The sequence below is a fragment of the Danio rerio genome, chromosome 13 (assembly GCF_052040795.2).
Source record: "Danio rerio strain M-AB ecotype USA chromosome 13, GRCz13ab, whole genome shotgun sequence".
Classification (NCBI taxonomy): Eukaryota; Metazoa; Chordata; class Actinopteri; order Cypriniformes; family Danionidae; genus Danio; species Danio rerio.
This window is the reverse complement of record NC_141033.1, coordinates 11,665,577-11,689,515: the sequence shown is the minus strand read 5'-3', so window position 1 is coordinate 11,689,515 and position 23,939 is coordinate 11,665,577. Positions and strand designations below refer to the sequence as shown.

At 36.5% G+C, this 23,939-nt stretch overlaps 1 protein-coding gene across 1 annotated transcript; it reads right to left on the bottom strand.

Annotated features, from left to right (window-relative positions):
• Window positions 1-1,689: 1,689 nt before the first annotated feature.
• Window positions 1,690-21,803, bottom strand: desi2 (desumoylating isopeptidase 2). Its single transcript, NM_001003532.1, is given in 5 exon segments — window positions 1,690-2,624; window positions 5,045-5,186; window positions 5,279-5,372; window positions 8,002-8,074; window positions 21,284-21,803. Coding segments are annotated over 5 exon segments (591 nt in total). The 5' UTR covers window positions 21,323-21,803; the 3' UTR covers window positions 1,690-2,381.
• Between the last annotated feature and the right edge of the window lie 2,136 nt (window positions 21,804-23,939).

Below are 23,939 nucleotides of genomic sequence, written 5' to 3'. Positions count from 1 at the left end.
AAAGTGAAAGAGCCAAACTGCAGATAAAGTCTACTATTTAGAAATTTGGCAAATAATTCGATTACTGATGTCCATGTAAACATAGTCACTGTCTTTCTCCTCTGTGTCTGTGTTTGTATTGCTGCTGTGAAAATCAACTAAAACTCCCGTCCATGTAAACCCTTCGCTCTTTCGCCACTCTCACCTAAACAAAGCTGGACTCAACCACTTTCCTGACTTTTTCAAAATAGAGGTGTAAAAACACCCTTTTGTTTGGGTTGAAGGTTTGTGAAGTGTTTTGAAATGTGCATTTTTTTATTCAAATGTTTGACAATCTCAACCAAAACATGAAGAGGGAGGGACAGCGTAGCCCTCCCTTTTAAAAACAGCCAATAGCGTTTTGTTTTAGAATTGCTCTGCCAGTGAGAGTGATTGAGCTCAAAGTGCATCAATTGAAAAGCAAATGTAAAGCATCTTGAAGGGGGCGGGGCATGTCAGATACTACAGAGCACTTGAATGGGTATGATATGATGAGAAACTAATGTGTGATTGATCCATTTAGTGGGAAGTGACTACAAGCTTTCCATGTTTATATCAGTTATATATCTTCTAAGTGCTTGTCACTGTTTTGGAGCACATTAGCTATTAGATATGCTAAAAGCTAACAATACTGATACCATAGATATGTACACTAGATGTCGCCTGGCCTATTGTTGTCGATTGGACGGAATGCGTCAATAGCGGCGCCATCTTGCTACAGGGTAGCGCTCCTTTGAAATGAATGCGGAACTAAGGTACAGTGGAGGACTGTGGCCATGCAAAGCCAGAGATATACACATATGCACATATATCTGTGATCGGGAGTTTTTCTGGATGTTAGTATGTAATTTTTTTTTTCTAATTCCGAAAATTATAATTTTACATCACTTTTCTACATTGATGGATCAGTGATCGCACAGGCATTCCTGACAAAAAGCTTGTGTTTGTGTGTACAGAAATGTACTATTCACCCTCCCTGTTAAATTTAATCTAATGCGTGTCCTGAAACACACCTGCTCTCCTGCTTTCACTTATCATACTGACGGAGGGAGTGATTCGTTTGTGAATGAATCTCCCCGAACGACTCTTTCACTAACGTTAGGCGACAATAATACAAGTTTCTGGCAGCGCAGCATCTCGTCGTCATATTTCTTTTGCATTGTTTGCTGATTTTATTCAACAAAACTAGCATAAGCCGAGTGTTTAGTGCGAGTTGGAGCTGCTTTGCCGTATGGTGAATGCAGTAAGCGACTGTTATCCTCAATAACGTTACCTGATTAGCACAAAAGTTCAGAACATACAAAAACAGAAAAAAAACATAATATTACCTATGAAATGTTCTGCCTTTGTGCTTTGTTTAATTTGTTTGCTCGTTACTACACCTGTAGACAGCGCTAAAGTCCCGCATCTTCACATAATAACACTGTCTTGTCTAGTGCGGTTGAATGACATTTGTCCTGGGAGCACTGTACCAATGTGGCGGCGCTATTGACGCATGCTCAGGGTCAATATGCGATCTCTAGTGTATATATCTATGACTGATACTAACATCGAAAAACTTTAGTTTTAATTTCTTGAGACTTTTAAATAATGACAAATTATTTTTCAAAGTGAATGGCTTTGTATCCGCTAGACAACAATTTCAGAAAGAGTCTAGTTTGAAAAACAGAGGCTTGTATAGTTTCTTTAATAATCATAAAATGCAATACAAATGTCGTCTCAAATACATAGAAGACTCTAAAAACTAAAAAGGTGTAAAACATCCGAGGAAGGTCTCGTAGGATATGAAGTCTGCACACACTCTGGAGCAGACTGAACAGGTAGAGAACTGTAGAGAAAGAGTGCAGAGCTCTCTGAGCACGTAACGGTAAAAATCTTCAGGCACAGTCACCACACCGCGGCATAACTGTGTGTGTGTGTGTGTCCATACAAAAGTGTGGAGATTTGGCTTTTAAAATCCGCACACAACACCACAATCATACACCGACTGGAACGCAGGAAATCTGTAAACAGACAATCTCCATTTAAAAAATACAAAGTCACTGATTAGGCGCTTTCTGTAGGAGTAAGAGGCTAGCAAGCCAATCCATCGTAAAAAAAAAACCCAAAGTGATTGAACAGAGCCGTGGTGTTCAAGTCCTGAGTTTTTAAAATAAGATAAAAGGCCAAAATAAGGTTGAGTTGAAAACACTGATAAAGGATTGCAGGCCTGTAACGCTCACTTGAAGTAAAGCACTGAACACAGAGGGAGGTTTTTCCATCTGGTGAACCGCTAGTGTGTGTCAGGAGGAGGAGAAGTGAGGGTTTGTTGGCAGCACAAACGGTGGTTCAGCTCGATCCAGGAATGGCGTGTGATGGAAGGCTCATCGGCGCGGCTGGTGTCGGGCTGGTCTTGGAGCGGGAGCCACGGCGCAGGTGGGTGTGGAGGCTGAAGCCGCAGCATCTTCTGCCTCCTCCAGTTCCCCCTGGAGCTCCTGACTGACGCTGGACTGCAGCGCAGCAGGAGTCAACCACTCCTTTGGCAGGCAGCTCTGCAGGAAGGGCACACAGGAGCTGAAGTAGGCCAGCCGGTTTACCCAGCGTGGGATCTCTCGACCACAAAGGATCTGGTGGAGACGTAAGGGAAGATTGTGAGTTTTTTTTTTACTCCTTTAGGGTCACTCTAAAGCAGTTCTCAATTCCGCTGCTTCTCTTATTTGACACACAAGGATCAGCTCATGGATCTCTCTGTTAACAAGCTAATGATCTGAATCAGGTGTGTTTAAGAGGACAAGGCTGCGTCCGAAATAGTCTACTACTCAGTAGGTGCTGCATTTGAATATAAATGTACTACTATACATACTATATCTGTCATTTTGTCATCATCATGTGACCTACCTGCTCCAGTTACATCACTCCCATTCATGAATTCTCTCACAGTACATCATGGGATAGCATTGTGTCCATCAGATGCACACTTCAGAATCTTGCCGGAAGTAGGCCATCTGGGTACTTCTCGCATACTGTTTTCACATCACATCCTTATAAAATATATCCTAACTGATCAAACTATTTATTATGTTTAAAGTGGCTGACAATAATAAATATTCATAATAAGAATAAATCTGCCACGTTTGTAAACTGTGCAGAGCTGTAGTCGCTTAATTAGGCTTATGTATTTCAATACCAGTCATTATGGTGGTACTTGAAGAGACAATTTTTTCTGAGGTGGTACGTGGTGAAAAAAGTTTGAGAACCACTGATATATATAATAGTATACAAGATCACTAAATTTATTTATCTGAAATAGACCTTTTAAAACTATTTTATATTCCAGAAATTCCAAGAAACGTGAACCCTGCTCTTTCTGACAAAACTAATGAACACTACTGATCAAAAGTTTAAAAATATATTTTTATTATTGTTTTGAAGTTGCTTCTCAGCAAGGATGCATTTATTAGATCAAAAATACAATAAACACAGTAATAAAAATACCTATTTATGATTTTCATGCTTTAATACTGAAATTCAAAAGCAGATTTAGGGTCACACAATCCTTCAGAAGTCATTATAATATTCTGATTTGTTGTTTTGCTGTGAACAATTATCTTAACATTGTCAATATTCAAATATTTTTTCCTGCTTCATAGTTTTGTAGAAACTGACAAATTCAAATAGTTTTTAAGTTCTATGTTTAAAAGAAAATTCAAATTAAAAGCATGTATTTCATTTATTTCAAAAAACGGCTCTTCAATGGGTCTTCACATGAACCAGGTTAATCCAGGTTAATCATGAACAACTCAGTGCGTATGCGCTAGTTGCATTATCGCTGTCTGATTGAGTTCTAATCAAGGTTTATATGCATCAAATACATAACATCTGTGCCAAACATTTCAACTGACGAACATATTAACAATAATACAACTGTATAGCCGAATTAAATGTATGCATTGGCATGTTACAGCCCTAATGAGTATGATTATGTGAAACTCCATATAGATACATATTGCAATGATTTCAGAAACTTACTTAGCGATGCACGCACACATATATGCACAATCCTTAAATACTCTGCTGATTTCGACTCTATAATACCCGTTTTATAACTTTAAACTTCTAGTGATCGTTTAAAATTGTAGTGATTGTTTTTCCCACTCCGTGGTGGATTTTGGCATAGTCCATTTCACATGAGATGGGGGGAGGAGGGGGGTGGAAGAAACCAAGTAGCGGGGGGAATTTTTTCTACAGAAATAATTTATGATTTCTTATGTGGCCTGGTACCAATTGTTCCACGGACCTGTACCGGTCTGCGGCCCGGTGGTTAGGGACCACTGGTTTACAGAATAGACCACTGTTATACAATGACTTATCTAATTACCCTAACTTGCCTAATTAACCTAGTTAAACCTTTAAAATGTCACTTTTAGCTGAATACTAGTATCTTGAAAAATATCTAGTAAAATATGATTTACTGTCATCATGGCAAAGATAAAATAAATAAGTTTTTAGAAATAAGTAATTAAAAACTATTATGCTTAGAAATGTTTTGAAAAAGTCTGCTTTCTCTTAAAGCAGAAATTGAGGGAAATTAAACTAATAATTCAGGAGGGCTAATAATTCAGCATTCAACTGTATGCATGTTTACATTATAAATGTCTTTACTTTCACTAATGAACAATTTAATGTGTCTTTATAAATACATTAAATATATTTCACTGTAAAATATTACTGTATAACATATTCCACAAAAATATGAAGCATCCCAACATTTTTTAACAACACTGACAACAACGATAAATGCTTGAGCAGAAGATGATCATGGAGTAGCGATGCTGAAAATGCAGCTTTAAATCACAGGACTACATTTAATTTCAGTCATTTAAAGTTGCAGTATAATAATAATCATAATAATAGTAATAACAACAACAACAACAACTAGTAGTAGTAGTAATAATAATTACAACAGTCTTGGTCATCCAAATAGGCTTCTTTAAATTTTTTTTTTTATCTTACCGTTCCAGTAGTGTATAAACTTGATTTTGCTTACCTCAGATAGGGCTGAGGAAAAGTGATTGCAGTTCTTGTGCATGAGATGGTAGGCGTTCCCCTTATATTCCTTCCCCATTTCTTCCACAATTCTCTCCACATCCTCTTCTGTGAAGTCTGTGCTCCCCAAAACAATGGCTTCTCTGAGAACCGAGCAGAAAGTGTGAGAGAGGAAGAGGTTTTACAGACGTACGCTTTCAGTCTGATCGGTCGAGAGATTAATATCATGACTCACTTGAATTTGAATGTCTCTCCGAGTTCTGTGGCGTCGCCGGGCGTTATCTCAAATATACCTGAAAAAGGATAAGGATGTCCTCCATAGGCAAATTCTGCAATGAATGAGAAAGCACGATTGAAATGTCTCCACGATATGCTTTTACATAGAGATGTTATCGTAATACTGTAGACATTTGATCATTTGTGTGCACTTTCAAATCTTCCTAGTACAATTTTTCAAAAGATTTAACACACATGCGGTACTGACATGAAATGCAGGAAGCCAGCTGTCAAAAACTGCATGAGAAATAGACTGAAATTCTCTTTCAAATCTACTTTGCCTGTTAAAATACAGAAGCTATATCATTTATTACTTCAATATATATTCAGCCCTCCTATGATATTCAGATATGATATATGATGTTTACCAGAGCAAGAAAATTATTATTTTATTAGAATTTTTTTATTTATTATTCCCAGGTTCTGCTAGTTGCATTTCCTGATTTTTTCATTGCTAATCTTAAGCCAATTATAATCATTTGTTTTGGTTCAATTTGGAATTTCCCCAACCAATGCAGAGCCCAGGGGATTAGAGAGACCGCTCCGACTTGGCCCCACCCAGATCAGAGCAAGAAAATTCTTATTATGAACTATTTCACATTATATATTTTTCACTAGTGAAAGTTATGTATTTTAGTTTGTTTTGAAACTAAAAATAATTTTCTTATTTTTTAAGTTACTACAGTCCATATTTTTAGCCAGCTTTTCTGATTGGCTGTTATCCAATGCCTTGTCTAATTAACCATACCTTTTTAGTTAACCAATAAATTGCATTTTAAGCTGAATGCTTAGTCAAATAATATATTCTGTCATCATGTCATCATTTATTTGTCATCAAATAAAAAAAATAATTATTAAAACTATTATGTTGACAAAAATACTTTAAAAGCATATTACTGAAATAACTTCACACAGCAGCTAATAATTTTGACAGTATAACAATGTAAATTAACATTTATTTATAGCCAATAAACTGTAATTCAGATGCCTGCTATGGTAATATGCGATAGGTCAGATATTTATCTGGCTATTTGAGCCAATGGTGAACTTGGTTGGTCAGTATCTTATGCTGGTGCCAGTAGTGCAATTCAAATCATGTATTACACTGCAGCCTTAGACAGGTTACTCACTGAAGCCAAGCATGGCTGAGTCTGGTCAGTGCCTGGACGGGAGACCACATGGGAAAACGAAGTTGCTGTTGAAAGTGGTGCTAGTGAGGTCAGCAGGAGTTGCTCAACCTGTGGTCGGTGAGAGTCCTAATTCCCCAGTAAAGTGAAGGGGATGCTACAGACCATTTTGAGGGATGTAAACAAAAACAATGGTCCTAACATAATTCCTGTTTTAATTTTTAATTTCTATAGCTTTCGATAATCCAAAAAGAGCCATGTACTGATAAATAACATTATGATGGCTGTTTAAACCATAAGTTATAATTGAATTGCCTCATTACAGTTAAGAAATAGTTTGATAACAACCAGGAAATGTTCATGGGCCAATGACATGATCACATTGAAATGGTCTATACCAGCGGTCACCAACCTTTTGGAAACTGAGAGCTACTTCTTGGGAACCGATATGTGTGAAGGGCTACCAGTTATTAAATCACACATTTTTCTTAATTTACTTTTAACTATCTGTTATTATTAATAATTAATAATACTCATCTATGGGAAGACATTGATCATGTTAATGATTTCTCACAGTAGTTGTCAACAATGATTTAACAAGTTAGATAAATATCAATATGCAACACTTCATTTGCCTGAAAATGTTTTTAAAGTTGTTTTTTTTTACATATAACTTTAAGTAATTTTCAAATTTACACCAATGCAAGTGTGATTTAAAAATAATACCTATAAAAATATTAGATGCATTTTACTTATATGTGGTGCTATGGTGAGCTATTTTTAGAACAGGCCCACGGGCAACTCATGTGAACCTGGCGGGCCATGTTGGTGACCCCTGGTCTACACTGTCAGCGAGCGCCGTCTTCTGAATGAGACGTTAAACTGAGATCCTGACTCTCTGTGGTCATTACAAGAAGTGCCATGGGATTTTTAACCCCGGTGTCCTGGCCAAATTCCCCCCATCAGCCTACTCATCATGGCTTTCCAATTATCCCCATCCATCGAATTGGCTGTATCACTGTCTCTTTACTCCACCAATAGCTGGTGAGTGGTGAGCGCACTGGCGCCGTTTTCCTGTGGCTGCCATCGCATTATCCAAGTGGATGCTACACACTGGTGTTGGTGTGGAGAGACCCCCCTCATGATAGTGAAGTGCTTTGGGTATATGTACACAATAAATGTGCTATATAAATATACATAAGAAATCTACTTAAAAAAAATAAAACGCACATCCACAGATATAAACATAACCTGTAAGGCTGTGTGCTCCATCAGTCATTTTGTTCGCACAGACAACATTCAAGAATGCCAATGCAAACTCTTTAGATCTGCCAAATAAATCATATCCTCTTCTAAATAAACTGGATGCCAATGGAGGCAAAAACTGTACAAAATGTCAAGGTCTTTTCTTGTTGCATCAACAGATCATGATGATGTGAGGTTTAGTCATATTTAGACACCCCCACCCGCTTTCTCTGTTACAGTCATGGAAGTTAAACACTGGATTCTTAAACAGCTTGACTCATTTGTGTCTGAGTCATAACATGAGTCTTACCTCTGCCGTAGATCTCAATTCCTGAGTGAAAGACTCCGATTCCCAGAGAGGAAGTGAACTCATTGATCCAGTACTAGAAGGAAACCAAACAAGTCTCACTCACAAAGTCAAATGGTAAAAGTGCTTAAAACATCGACTAGGCTACTGTTTTGTTCAGAGTTTAGTGGTTACCACCTGGAGGACACACACTTCTCTCTCTGTATGCACTTTCCAAATTAAAAAAAAAAAATTGTGCAATTCTGAGTGCGCTCCACACAGGTGAGTGGGCTTGACAAACCACCTGTAGGACACACTCTCTCGCTTTCCGTAGGCTATAGGAAGAACAAAATTAAATAAATAAAAATTAAAATGTAACTTAAACTTGTAAAAGCATTTACATTAGGGATGCACAATATATTGTAGAATCAATATTATAATGTGCGTGTCCGCAATAGTCACATTGCAGAATATGCAGTGTTGAGTTTGGATTAGCAGCATGGTGGAGCAAAGGTTAGCACAATCGCCTTACAGCAAGTAGGTTGCTGGTTCAAGCCCCGGCTGGGTCAGTTGGCGTTTCTGTGCAGTTTACATGTTCTCCCCATGTTTGCATGAGTTTCTTCGGGTGCTCCGGTTTCCCTCACAAGTCCAAAGACATGCGCTATAGGTGAATTGGGTAAGCTTAATTGTCCGTAGTGTATGTGTGTAAATGAGTGTATATGGGTGTTTCCCCGTGATGGGTCGCAGTTGGAAGAGCACCCGCTGGATAAAGCATATGCTGGATAAGTTGGCGGTTCATTCTGCTGTGGCAACCCCAGATTAATTAAGGAACTAAGCCAAAAAAAAAAAATTAATGGAGTTTGGATTATTATAGTTGACTAGAAATTTGAGAATGAGAGTTGTTGAGTCACTGCAAAGATGAACCAAAACAAAGTGAACTGTTATCCTTTGCATGCGATTAAAAGGCATTTCAAAAAAGTTTAAAAGCATTCGGGCACAAAAATGTACAACATTTGTAACTTTCTACTGAATTATTAATACAATGAAGTCGATGCAGTGTTATTTTACATTTTACATTACGTTTGATTATTGATTTCATTACATGAATACTGATTGACTCTCCGAAAAACCATAAAGTTGTTTGTTCTATTTTTTTCATGGCTTTATTGCATTTATTTTTGCATGCAGTTTGTTTATTTTTTTCATCCTTGATTCACAGCCTTACAAAATCACCACAATCAGTCTAAACTCAAGATTTCTTTTCAAAATAGTGCTATTAAAGGTTCTGTATACAAGTTTTTGACTCTTCTAAAAGCATAAATATACCAATGTTTACAGATATTTAAAAAACATGCCAATTGAACATACATGTTTATCTGAAAAACAATGCTGAAGTTAGATATTCTGCTTTGAAAACGTGTTTTTCCTGCCAGAACGCTGTCTTTGTTTTGGTAATTTTAACCCGCCTAATGCCAGTTTAGCTAATTATATTTTAGTTCCCGGGTTGCCTTGGTGGAAAACAGTATATTTTATTCTTTCAGAAAGGCTCTGAAAGCATGTGTTTGTGACCAAAATGCAACCTCTGGTGGACAGTAGCAGACTCTAAAATGAGACCGATTCAGTTCAACATGAGGTTATTAATTAGTAAATTATATAAATATTACAAACAAACATTAGGTGAGCAGGTTACACTGTAACCTATGAGAAATAAAAGCTGGTTTTAATATATCAACTCGAGGAGTTGGTTAGGACAACTCATTTAAATATGGAAAATATTCTTTCTATCTATAGGCCTGATCATCAGACTCGCTCCTATCATTAATCTGGCAACCTGCACTTGTGTTTGTTTTAATCCAAGAGTGCAATACCTAGTTTAACCACTGGATGTCATACTTATATACTGCACTTTTAAACCATCTGGTAAAATTTTATTCATATTGCAGAAAACCAAAATGTTGCAATGTCAATTTTTTTCAATATCGTGCAGCCCTAATTTACATACTGCTATTCTCTGATGATTTGAAGTGCTTCTTTTATCCTCATTTATCCTATAACCCTAACCCTAACTCTAAATAAACAAATGTAAACGCTCAAATCCACAAAGGCTGTTAACAATAGGTCTTTTCTCAGCAGATTTTGATTCTCCATAATAAACCTTTATTAATTATGAACTTAAAATAGAATCACATATACAGTACTAACAAACAATTATGAGCAGCTACAAGCTTTATTAAAACAGAATATTTAATAAACACCAAAGGGTAAAGGATGTGTAAAACCAAAGTGTCTTTTAAGATGAGCCTGAAAGCAGCATTAATTGCAACGCCTCTGGGCAGCCGTTTTGGGGATCTGAAACTAAAATCTATCATTAGGACTTAATCATGTGACCTGTGCAGAGACCTGGCTTGAAAAAAAATAACGCCAGCTACATTAGCATCTCCTTGTATATATTTCCATCTGCTTCAAACTACAAAAATTTGAATCACATATCAACAGAACAAAACCGAGATATGATCACAAACTGTAAACTGTGGGCACTTGTGATCCATATACTGCACCTGTAGCTGTTTTTCAGGCATTTAAAACCCTCACGTCTCTGTCAGACCAACAATTCGTTGATGTTTACATCTGTCTTGTGTATATTCCTCAGCTATTTTGTCATTAGTGGTGACATTATTGTTCGTAAGTGTTTGCTTTCATATTTTGCTATATTATAATTGGATTTCAAAATTGTCGCATATTTAAATTTTAACTATAAAAATGTCAAAAGATACCATTTAAATTTACAGTTCTCTATTTTCGCAATTTTTCATAAGACTAGTTCCTTTCCTCTGTCCCACCAATCACAGTGAATTACGTTTACTTGTCGTCTTCCCTATGGCTTTGAATTTTTGCTTATATCTTGCAATAAACCTGAAATGTAGTTTTGTCTGGATGGAACCAATAACTAGGCCTATCACGATATCTGTTTTTGTTGTACGATATTTTGCACCAAAATAGATGGTGAAAAGTTATATTTTTGTCCTTTTAAGACCATTTTATGCCACTCATTATTTTATGCCACCAGAATGACAATATAGATGCTGCATCCCAAATGGCACACTATACACTTATGCACTTACACACTCAACAGCATAGTATATGAATGTAGTTCGTCCCAAATGGAACAATAATGTTTTATTTACTAAACAAAATTTCAAAATTTCGTTTGACTGATGACGTTTAACGGTCGCCAATGTAGCACAATAAATGACCAAACTACTAAATAATACCTGCCATGAGCATAACTGCATTCACCATCGGGAGGTGCTATAAATCACTCTCGTAGGTCAATTTTGCTTTCACAATCCAAAATGAATAAAGTAATCCAACATCAACGCCTGAAAGCTCCGCCCTTCCACCACATGAGCAAAGCAGCGGCTGATGAGTGCGTGAAGTGTCCAACATAAAAAAGTGCACTTTCTTTTTAGAGTTTTTCATGTGTTCTTTTTAGAGTTTCAACTCACTAGTTACACTATACGCTTGTTAAGTGGTGACGTGTTTGTGACGTATGTAATACTGTTTCCAGGTCCAAGCCTCCATTCATTTGAGTGGAGAAATCATTCGTTTATGATCACGTTTTATTCCTATCACACATTAAAGTTAATTTTATATAAAATCATAGTGCACACAACAATCTCTTGGCTTGCTGCATAACAAATAACAAAAATTTAACAATTTATAAAAAAATGTGTCACTTTCTGGCCATCGGATATTAGGCATGGACATATATACTGCGATCGTGATTTTCGAAAGCATTAAATCGCTTTGTAAACGTCTATTATTACCATTTCATGAGTCTCCCCATTCAGTTGAATAGAGCGCCTGGACCCGGAAGCACTTAACAAGCGGATTTATACTACAAAATGGCATAGATTAGTGCATAATTATGTGATGTGGGACGCACCTACTATCATCACAATGCAAGAACACTTTCAAAAGAACACATATTATTTTATGTGTTCAGAATATTTGATTTAATTATAGTAATTTTAACAATTTAATAAGGTATTGGTATCAGAATGTAAAAACAAATTAAAAAAAAAAAAAGTAAAACAAAAGTGCAGGGTAATAAATAACAGAGGCTTCAATATCTGCTACTAGATCTATTTTAAGTCAGACACCTACGTAAAAAAATACTATAGTAAATACTAAAGTGTTTAATCATACTGACACTGACTCCTCCAATAGAGCTAGAGATGTAGCACAATCAGCTAAAATGTTGCTAGAATTGTTTTTTATGTATGGGCGATATATATTGCATCAAAAATGATTGAAGTCAAATGCATGGGTTGTGCTATAAGTCCATAATTTGATTATTGTGACAGGCCTATCAATAAATTTCATCTAATAGTTTTATACGTTATTTGATTTCATCTTTAGAGATATTTCATGAGTCACAAGTAGGACCAACAGAGTCTGTGGACATTTTTTTTTGCTATTTCTGCACATAATTTTGTTAAAGATCTGCAGATTTATGCAGTGATTTTGGGAGTATCATAACTAAAACCTTAATATGAAATAAAAAGTAATACATTTTCAACTTGTATTTAATGTTTATAATGCAAATCCAATTAGATCCACTTTATTTGGTAAAAAAAAGCAAGTCTCTCATTTAATATATCTACTAAAAAGACAGAAAATGTTACTTTACAAACTGTATTGTAAATAATAAATCATATAAATATTTTCATATTAGTCAATTATATTACTAAAATTTATTAAAAAACAACAACAACAACAAAACTGAATAAATGTGTAAATTAATATAAGTAAATAAACGGAATCATTGACGGGCTAAAAATCTGCGCATTTCTGCATACGCAGATTCCATGTGGGCCTAGTCATAAGTCAGCTACATACCAACTAAAACATTCATAATATATTTTAGTTTTTTCAAAGCAAATTCTCTGCAAAATTAAACAAAGTAACATGCGGATCATGTACAAACAGGCAACGTGACGCTTAAAAAAACCTTTATGCTTGCACCCAAACACATCTCATTAACAAGTCTGTTGTTTGAGGACGTATCTGCCAGATGTCCCCTATTGATTATGTGTCAACAGTAAATAATGTCACTGAACCAGCTGACTGCTAGATATCCACTTTATGGCATTATAAACATTGCACTAAACAAAAGCTAATGTCTTGTTTTCACCAGATATGAAGATGAGTTTTGGTCTCAAGATAAGAAAAATCACATTCCCATCAATATCTGGTCTTTTAATCCATCTATGTAGGTGCACCACTGTCCTAAACTCAATGAAGTGAAGGTCTATGGGCAGGTGTATGTGTGTTAACTCAAAACATTTTAGACTCTATTTAGACTTTAAACTCTGTTTACGGTAAAACATATTAAAACCAAGCCTATATTTATAGTATATTCAATGCAGTCCTAAAATTCAATGCAAAGTAAGTATTTTGGCAATCTAAAGTGTGTGTCTGTGACATAACAGGACATGAATCTATATAATGACATGGGTATTAAATTAGTATTAAAGGGTTACGAAACACCAAAAAACATTTTTTGAGCTGTTGACAGTCATATGTGTCCCACACTGCTAAAAATACTATTAGGACACATATATTTCACTAAAAAGTGAAAACTGGTGATTTTTGCGTTATTTTGAGCAAATTCGTACTTCCGGTTTGAAATAAATTTTTGAAGCAGCATCACGGCCATGAGATTTTAGCGTGTATTTCAGCATGTAGACTGGACGTCTGTACCTGGGAGTGCCTTATTTCGTCTCCGAGTGTGCTGCATTAATTAGGGGTGTAACGATACACTCAGCTCACGATACGATGTGTATCACGATATAGTGTTCACGGTTCGATATGTATCACGATATTTGGAATAAAAATTGAAAATTTAACTGAAATGCAAATTTTACCAAGTAAACTATTTTTTATGTATTTCTTTTGTTTCAACTTGTTAAACTGAACCTTCTTTTAGAAAATATATTAAACAGGCCTGTCTCTGGAAAATAAAACAATTAAAAAACTTCTTAAAAAAATATTATTGAAATGACAGAGACAAAATTAAGGAACAATTTAAGTAAAGGTGCAAAAAAAAAGCTTTCTATTCAATTGAATTTAACAGTAAGAGCTTAAGGCTTTGCTTGGTCACTTGCGTTTTTTGTGTGTGCAAAAAAAATCTACATTTCCAGGTAATCAGCAGTTCTATAAGATAATCCTGAACTTATGTGTATCTGTCTGAGAGGTTTTTATGGATGGCTGTCTTCATGTTGGGCATGATGAGTGACAGGGTGGCCGTCTTATCATTACACAGGACAGTCGTGACTCTTTTCAGCAGTTTAGGCAGGTTTACTATTTCTTCGGCGTCGCTGATGTCGGCGCTATCAAGTGTATCATGTTGACGTGCATTTTTGTGTACCTCTGTACTCAAATTTAGCTTTAAAGAGTTAGCTCGTCGTAATCATAACTCTAAAATGCGATATGATTGTTTAAATAATGTGTACGTTTTCGGTTTCATTTACACTGCTAAGTGCTGTTCAAACTTCCCACGCGGCTCCTGAAAGATCACTCTGTTCCACAAACTGAATGTTGTTTACTACTTTATTAGTCACAACCTGCAGGTTCTGTTCACTGAAGCAGACGCGCGCGTATGGCAAGCCGTTTTAACATTTAAACCTTTGTTCTGACTATCCATAAATATATTTAATTCATATTTAATTAAATTCATTTAGAGATATCTCTAATTATATTTTGACTAGTCGAATTATAATTATGACTAGTCAAAATATAATTAGAGATATCTCTAAATATATTTTGACTAGTCGAATTATAATTATGACTAGTCAAAATATAATTAGAGATATCTCTAAATATATTTATGGATAGTCAGATCAAAGGTTTAAATGTTAAAACGGCTTGCCATACGCGAGCGTCTATCATAGTCCGCCCTCTGTAGTAACAGCTCACGTCATGTGTGATTTTGCGGCGGCCAATACATCATTATATGAAGACAGAATGATATTTTAGGGTGAATTGTACCTTATAAATACAGTATGTGACTCTTTCAACACCATTAGGAGGTATCCCTGTAGCTGTGCAAAGTATGTAAATCACTGTGAAGACTTTAAAACTTAGGATGTGTGACCCAGTATGCGTGTCAAAAAGCGGACGAGTCTAAAGCAATGACTGTACAACCGAAATGTTGCCAGACGTCTGATTTTGAGAGGATGGGCCATCCTCTATTTCAGCTCCACTCATCTTGGTCTGCTAACATTACTGCTGCTGCAATCTGAACTCACGTGCGACAGCAGGTGGAACGTAGCTCACGTGCAAACAGCTCAACTAATAAGAGAAAACGGACGTCAAATCGTAATCAAATCGTCATAACGCCACGATGCATATCGAGACATTTTTGCATCGCAATAAATCGTACAACGATAAATCGTTACACCCCTAGCATTAATGCATGAGTAAGACTTGGTTCAAACCAATCAGCGAGCTCTATTGTGCAACTTCATTAATGTTACAGCGTTTAGACAGCAGAGAGACGCCGCATTGTGTTGCCAAAACAAGCGCGCAGTGTTGCTTTTATAATTTGCTGCAGTGAAGGTTTTATTTTCATTTTTTCACATTTTCGTATCGAACTAACTATTACACTGAGTATAAACATGTTAGCACCACAATCAAACTTGCGGTCGAGTAGGATTTTCGCCGCATTTTGTGACGGGAATAACACACACGGCTTTTTGACGCTACCTGCTGAGTGCATCTAAGTTTTCGGGAAAGGCAGAGGTTTTTTTTTTTCTCTCTCATTTGCTGTGCGGTAACAAACATTGCATCAAAAATACATGCTTAGAGCAGTTCCTCAAATCAAATATCGCGTTTGTCATGAGGGGCATGAATGAATTCCCTGAATGAAAGAGCCAAACTGCAGTTTAAGTCCATTATTTAATAATTTGTCAAATAATTTTACATGGATTACTGATGTCCATGTAAACAGTTACTGTCTTTCTCCCCTGTGTGTGTGTGTATGTGTGTGTGTGTGTATGTGTGTGTGTGTGTATGTGTGTGTGTGTGTTTTGACACTGAAAATCAGCTTGTGCCCAAATTGACACTCTATGCAAATTTTTTAAAGACCCTCCCTCTTTTGCTCCTCCGACACTACCCCCTAAAAAGAAGCTGGATACGCCCACTTCCCTGAATTTTTCCAAAGTAGAAATGTGAAAACACCCAGCTAAAACAAGGGGGCTTTATAGCCCTTTAACTATAGGGAACTTGTGAGAACATTGCCAATGTCCACATATTTCAAAAGGCTCATACATCATATAGAATGAGTTATTATTTTTTCCTTCTTACAAAGTTAAATGGATATAGTAAGTTTATTCTGTATTAAAACACTGGTATGTCCCCACAATTCACAAAAACTTGTGTATGTGTATGGTATATGTGTGTGTGTGTGTGTGTGTGTGTGTGTGTGTGTGTGTGTATGTGTTTGTTTGTGTGTTTGTGTGTGTAAAGAGAAGAAAGAAACAGACAGTTCTCCAACTCTTCCTCATTCAGGGTTGTGAAATGAGACACTTATCCCTTTGGCCTCAATTACTTCAAAGCTTATTATACATATCCTTCATCACAGAACTGGGGATTAGTCTCTCTGTGATCAGCTACTGGCACTAAGTGTGATTTTCAGCAAGAGTACTCTCATGCTAATAGAGCGGCGATTAGATGATAAAATCGTCAAGCTCTGACATGAACTATGTGGGAGATCTCTCATGGATAAGTTCCTATGGGAACTGCTGTAAGCAGACTTTTTATTTTAACTAACACAAACAAACAAACTTGTAGTCCTGATAAAACTTGGATTCATGCTATTACATTTTGAAGACATACACAGTAGGGCTGCACGATAATTCAAAAATCTGACATTGCAATATTTTGTTTTGCTGCAATTACATTTTGCGATATACAGTTGAAGTCAGAATTATTAGCCCCCCTGAATTATTAGCTACCCCCCCCCATTTTTCCCCAATTTCTGTTTAACTGAGATTAGATTTTTTTTCAACACATTTCTAAACATAATAGTTTTAATAACTCATTACGAAACACTTCTATACAGCTTAAAGTGACATTTAAAATGTTAACCAAGTTAATTAGATTAACTAGGCTGGTAAGGGTAATTAGGCAAGTTATTGTATAATGATGGTTTGTTCTGTAGACTATCGTGAAAGAATATAGCTTATTTTTGACCTTTTTAAAAAAATTTGAAACTGCTTTTAATCTACATGAAATCAAACAAATAAGACTTTCTCCGGAAAAAAAAATATTATCAGACATACTGTGAAAATGTTGTTGCTCTGTTAAACATCATTTGGGAAAATGTTAAAAAGAAAAAAAATTCAAAGGGGGGCTAATAATTCTGACTTCAACTTTATATGATATAATAAAATATCATTTCACCAGATGAATTGAATAGCTCTATTGGGAAGACTACATTCATTAAGATCAACTGGGATAATTAAATATTTTTCTATGCAGTGTATCGGCATAAAATATAATAAATTAGTATATATAAATAAGAAAAAGCAAAAATAAAAGTTTAATAAACAGTTATTTGCAGGGTTTTTTGGTAAGAATAACTGTAAACAAATTGAATGAATCTTAAAATAACATTGCCATCATTGTAAACAATAATGAAGTTTAGTCTTTAATAAACAATCAAATTTTGCGATGTGACTATTGCGGAAACACACATATCGATGCTCAAAGGATACATTGTCCAGCTCCAATACACAGTCATTCGGGGATTTTATGGGGTTATAAGTCACATTCATAATAAGTTAGTCTCAAAATTATGAACTACACTTTAAAATCACAGTCTACTTGTCTGTCAAAGAAGATTTCCCATTTCCACCTTAATGGGCTGCAAATCGCCTGCATGGTTAAGAAGCTATGGTGATACAACTTCCATCCAAATTAAGATTACCTGACATCTTTTTTAAAAAAGCTCAAATTTCAAAGCAGCTCAAATTTCTTGTCTTTATTTTTATGTGAGAACATTGGCCATTCACTCATGTTGAGCTATTTTGAGGTTTAGGAAAGTATACATTTCCATGACCCTGTTTCAAGGGGTCAATGAGATACACGAGACGGACTAAATCTTTAAATGGCCACTATTCACATTGACGCTCAGTGATCAATGACACTTAGAAGGTACAGTCATTATTTCCAGTCAATTTTTATAGTCTTCTTTCAGGTACATTGGGAATTACATTACTTTACATTAATATTAATAAAGTAGTAAAGTGACAAGTTTGTTTGAAAAGCAAACTGATATTTTAGCATGCACTCAGTCAAAACTCGCAAAGATTTTTTTTAGTTATTTATATATATAAATTTGTAATTGTATTAATGTGAAAACAGTTGCTGGGTGAATGAGTGGCTGTTCTCAGCCTCAGGTTTACCATCTATTAATAGTGTATGGGGGAGGAATGCTTCAGATTCTAGAGAGCCTTCGTCTGGTCAGAAGACCTGACAGGAAGCTGAGCTGAAGTGCAGAGTGATGTCATCAAAATTGTTGATCCGTATCAAGGGAAGTGAGAGACTGTAATTCATACATCTTGCAAAGATTATCATTGTTTTGAAGCACACCATCTTATAGACGACCTTAAAGGGATAGTTCAAACAAAATTTTAAATGTGCTCACCCCTCAAACAGTTTCAAATCTTTATGCATTTCTTTGTTCTGTTGAACAAAAAAGAAGATCTTTCAAAAAAATGTTACCTGTAACCATTGTCTTCCATGGTAGAAAAAACAATACTATGAAAGTCAGTGGTTATAGGTTACCAGTATTTTTCTAAATAACTTATTTACTGTTAAACAAACAATAAATAAATAAACTCAAACAGGTTTGTGAGATGTTGAGTAAATGACAGAATTTTTGTTTTTGGGTGAACTATGCCTTTAAAGCATATGTATGCAGGAAAAACCCTGAAAATGTAAATATTGGTATCATTGGAGCTTCAAGGGCTGGTGCAGGGAATAGAAAACCCGGAGTGGATCAACTCACTCGTGCCAAGGATAAGAAAACCCTGTCACTTGACTCCTAGCACATCTAGTACTCCAGTCCAGTTTGTTGCTTGACACACAAAGCTTGATTCTCACCTCTTCAGAGTTCTTTGAAATGTTTTCTTTGGCAGAGAAGCATGCTACAGTTTTTTTCTCTTTGAAGCCCAACGTACTGAACTTTCTCTAATGAAACATCCCTAACAATCCTGCTGTAGCAAAGAGTATTAACCAACAGTCCAAACACTCAAGTGATACGATTTAAAGGGTTAGTTACCCAACATTTTTAATGACCTCATCATTTACTCTCCCTCGTGTGGTCTTTAAACCTTTATGAGATTCTTACTTCTGTTGAACTCAAAAGAAGATATTTTGAATAATGTTAAGTGCTGGGACCCATCAAGTTTTATAAGTTGAGGAAAAAAGTACTATGGAAGTCAATGGTTACAGCTACCAGCAGTTTTCAAAATATCTTTATTGTGTTCAACAGAAGAAATTGGTTTTGAACAAGTGAAAGGTGAGCAAATGACAACATTTAATTTTTGGGTGAACTATCCCTTTAACTAAAAGGGTCTGAGAGTAACACTTCCGATTCTCTGTATGCGCTGTACATGTGGTTGAATTGATTAATCTGACTTTGACTTTAAATTGTTCTCTTATCCTGTATATGTGTATAATGACACCTCCACAGCTTTCTCAGATCACACAGCTGGATTGAAATGACAGTTGAATTAACTGGGTCACAGCTTCTTCAGCTAGACAGTCACATCCCAAACAATACAGCCTACAAAAAAATCATAGTGTTATGTTCTTGTATTGAGCCACTGAATCACATGGGGGCACTAGTGGTTACTCTAGGTTCTATTAAAGGGTAGAAGAAGAATGTGTTGAGAGAACCATGGTTGCATCCGAAACCGCCTACTACTCAGTAGGTACTGCATTTGAATTTAAACGTACAACTCGGCCGTTAGAAAAGTACGTTCTATACAGTATGAATGTAAAAAGTATGAATGGAATTCAGACGTACTACATCCACCAATTTGTCATGGTCACGTGACCTACCTGCGTCAGTTGCGTCGCTTCAGTTCCATTCATGAATTCGCTCGTGGGGCATCATGGGATAGTGCAGCGTGCATAGAATGTGCACTTCAGAATCTCGCCAGAAGTAGTAAGTCATCCGGGGATTTCTCCCATACTGATTTTCGAATTCTTTGAATTTGGACATACTACTCGGCTGGCATACTGATTTTAGCGTACTATATACTATGGAAGTATGCTGTTTCGGACGCAGCCTATGTTTTCAACCATGTGGCATGCTGAGCTGTTCACTGTTTAGCTCTGAAGCTAATAAATCTTCTTGATCGTGAAATCGTCCTCACTCCTCATGCTTGAGCAACCATTACACATAGACCTTGTATTGACTTGACTGGAAAAATGTACTGTTAATTAAGGAAATAAAACGGATGTGTCATATCTGATAAGCTGCTAAGTGTTTCCTCAGTTTATAAAACTCTTTTCCTTAAAACTTAGGTCTCAAACTGGATTCCTGGAGGGCCACAGCTCTGCATAGTTTTGCTCCAACTCTAATCAAACGCAGCTGATCTACTCATCAAGGTGTTCAAGACTACTACAGACTAACATTCTTGTGTCTGTTGGAGGGGGTTGGAGATTAATTTAGCAGCGATGCGGCCCTCCAGGAATTGAGTTTGAGACCATTGCTTTAAAAAAGTAACTTAATTCACACAAAAATATCAACCCTATCCTCATTTACTCACCCTTGAAACTCTTCTGTTGAACACAAAAGAAGATATTTTGAAGATAACAGCAAACGTGTAATCATTGACTTCCATATTTATTTTCCCATTATGAAAGTTAATGGTCTGAGATTTGTAGCATACTTCAAAACATCTTCTTTTCTGTCCAACAGAATAAAGAAACTCATAAATGTTTGGAACCCTCTGAGGGCGAGTAAATCATCAGTAAACGTTCATTTTTTGAGTGAACCATCCCCTTAACTTAGATGTTTTAAAATGAGTGCAAGCTGATTTGGCTGCGTCTCAAAGCTCGTAAGCTGACTAACGTTGTGTACAAACGATACTGAGTAGTAATGCTACCCAAGTAGACAGCTCGCTAGATTTTTGACACGCAGCCAATGGATGTGCTGATCTAACGCCAATACTACACACTTTAGTAAATGAAGCGACTTATCTATATTTGTTTCCAAGGCACTTACCATATCATAAACGTTCAGGATAACCGGCTCGTTTGCCATCACAGGAATGATTGGGGTTTTTTCTTTCACTTTAGCTGCCGACCAGCTGCTGCTGCTGTTTCTCCTCCTCCGTTTTCCTTTTCAGTTTCTCAGCACCTGGAACTAACGTTATCGTCTTTTCGCTCGTAAGCACATTTGCTGCGTCTTCTTGACATTTGCTGGTTTATAACGGTTCAGATTCATCTAAGCGCTGATCCTGACGCGGCTTCTCATTGATTGAATTTTGTTAGTCCTGCCACAGGGAGTAGCGACGCTGCTATGCTAACTGCCGTTTAGCTTTATGGCCAGAGAAGACACAAATGAACAGCACACAAGAGTAAGACAAGAACACACGCGAAGACTCAGCCATTCAGACGACGAAGTTATATTTGTAGTGAACGGAAATGAAGGTAGACGCACGTCAGTTAAAAAAAGAAAACCCTTTAGCACCCGAGAGATGGGCAGCCTCCCCCGTTTTGTGTGCGCGTTTATATATGTGTGTGTGTGTGTGTGTCAGATGATAGTGAGGGTGAACTGAGCTGAATGCGCGTGCATGATTATGCCCAGCCTCACAGCAGTGCATTACTGCCACTCTGATGCTTTTGTGGAGCAAACATCCTCCATACACGAACATTGTATTATTACAATATGAAAATTAAGCACGTCAACTTTCTCCACAGCATATGTTTTATTTATTCACGTTTTTTTTTTTTTTTATCGCAGGAATGTTTTATGTGAGTATGAGCACGGTATTTGTGTGGAAAAGATGACAATCCTTTAGTTATTATTATAACCTATAATTAATTATGCATATTAACTAGGAATAAATGAATTGTTTTGATTAAATTCATATATAAATTTAAAGAATATCAAGAAATCTCTCTAAGTTGAACAAAATAACGACAATGAACACTGGGGTCAAAGGGGCAGTTCACTTAAACAATCAAATATGGTCATTTACTCTTCCTTCACTTCCACACCTGTTTGAGCTTCTTTCTTCTGTTGAACACAAAAGAAGATATTTTGAAGTAAGCTGTAAACTGCAACCATTGACTGTCATAGTGTTTTTATTCTATACATGGTTACAGCGTTGCTGGTTTGATCCTCGGCTCAGTTGGCGTTTCTGTGTGGAGTTTGCATGATCTCCCTGCGTTCGCGTGGGTTTCCTCCGGGTGCTCCGGTTTCCCCCACAGTCCAAAGCCATGCGGTACAGGTGAATTGGGTAGGTTAAATTGTCCGAAGTGTATGAGTGTGTGTGTGAATGTGTGTGTGGACGTTTCCCGGAGATGGGTTGCGGCTGGAAGGGCATCCGCTGCGTAAAAATGTGCAGGTTTTCAGCTTTCGGAAAAATAATTTATTTTGTGTTCAACAGAATAAAGAAACTCAAACAGGTTTGAAAAGAGTGAAGAGAGAGAGAGAGTAAAGGATGACAGAATTTTTTATTTTTTGGGTGAACACTTTAAAAACACATGTGCAAGTGCTGTTTATGGATGGATTACCATTTTCAAAATGAATATAGTTTTTATTCTATAGGCTATGTTTGGACTGCAGATGAAGATCACACAAATGAGTGGAAGGAAATCATAAGATATAGAGCTCACTCACCAAAAATAAATCAAGATCCTGCCATCAAGTGGTCAAGATCATCAACTGCAAACTACAATTTATACCCACATGATAAATAATACTATAGTACAGTATATTATACTGTGTAGATTATAGTATTTACAGCAGGTTGTTATTGAATGTTACATCATACTGTTATATTAAGTGGTGAACAGATAAACTGTAACAATCATACTTTTGTTTTTACTACAGTGTGTTGTAGTTCAATATACTGCATACTTGTGTAAAACTACAGGATTGGGTATGTGTTATTATTGTATGTATTATCACAGAAAATATCACAACAAATTAAAAGCTTTACTATAGTACAGGGGTGGGCAAACTTGGTCCTGGAGGGCTGGTGTTCAGCACAGTTTAGCTTCAACACTAATCAAACACACCTGGACATGTTGATCAGTGTTTTCAAGATCACTAGAAATCTATAAACAGGTGTGTTTGATTAAAGTTGGAGCTAAGCTGTGTAGGACACAGGTCTTACAGGATCGAGTTTGCCCACCAATGCTATAGGTAATGGTTAAAAAACAAATAGTTTTTTACCATAACTTACTATAGTATTTTTCATGTACATATTTTTTAAACCAAGTTATGTAATTTAAGCTTTAAAAGAAATAGGGTTTGTTTACAAATATTTGTGTGAAACTGATTATGAATGTAAGGGTGGCACGGTGGTTCAATGTTTGGCACTGTTGCCTCTCAGCAAGAAGGTCGCTAACTCGCTGGTTAGTGACATCACTGTGACGGGTAGGGTTAGAGGTGGGGTTAGGTAAGCGCATTTAAAAGCATTGGATGCAGCTCAGATTGCACTGCACCAGCTCTGCATCCCGACCCCTGTCGGTTATCTGGTTTCCCCCAAAGTCCAAAGACATGCGTTATAGGTGAATTGGATAAACAAAATTGACTGTTGGGTGTGTGTGTGTGCGTGTGTGAGAATGAGAGAGTGTATGGGTATTTCCCAGTACTGAGTTGTGGCTGGAAGGGCATCTGCTATGTAAAACATATGCCGGAATAGTTG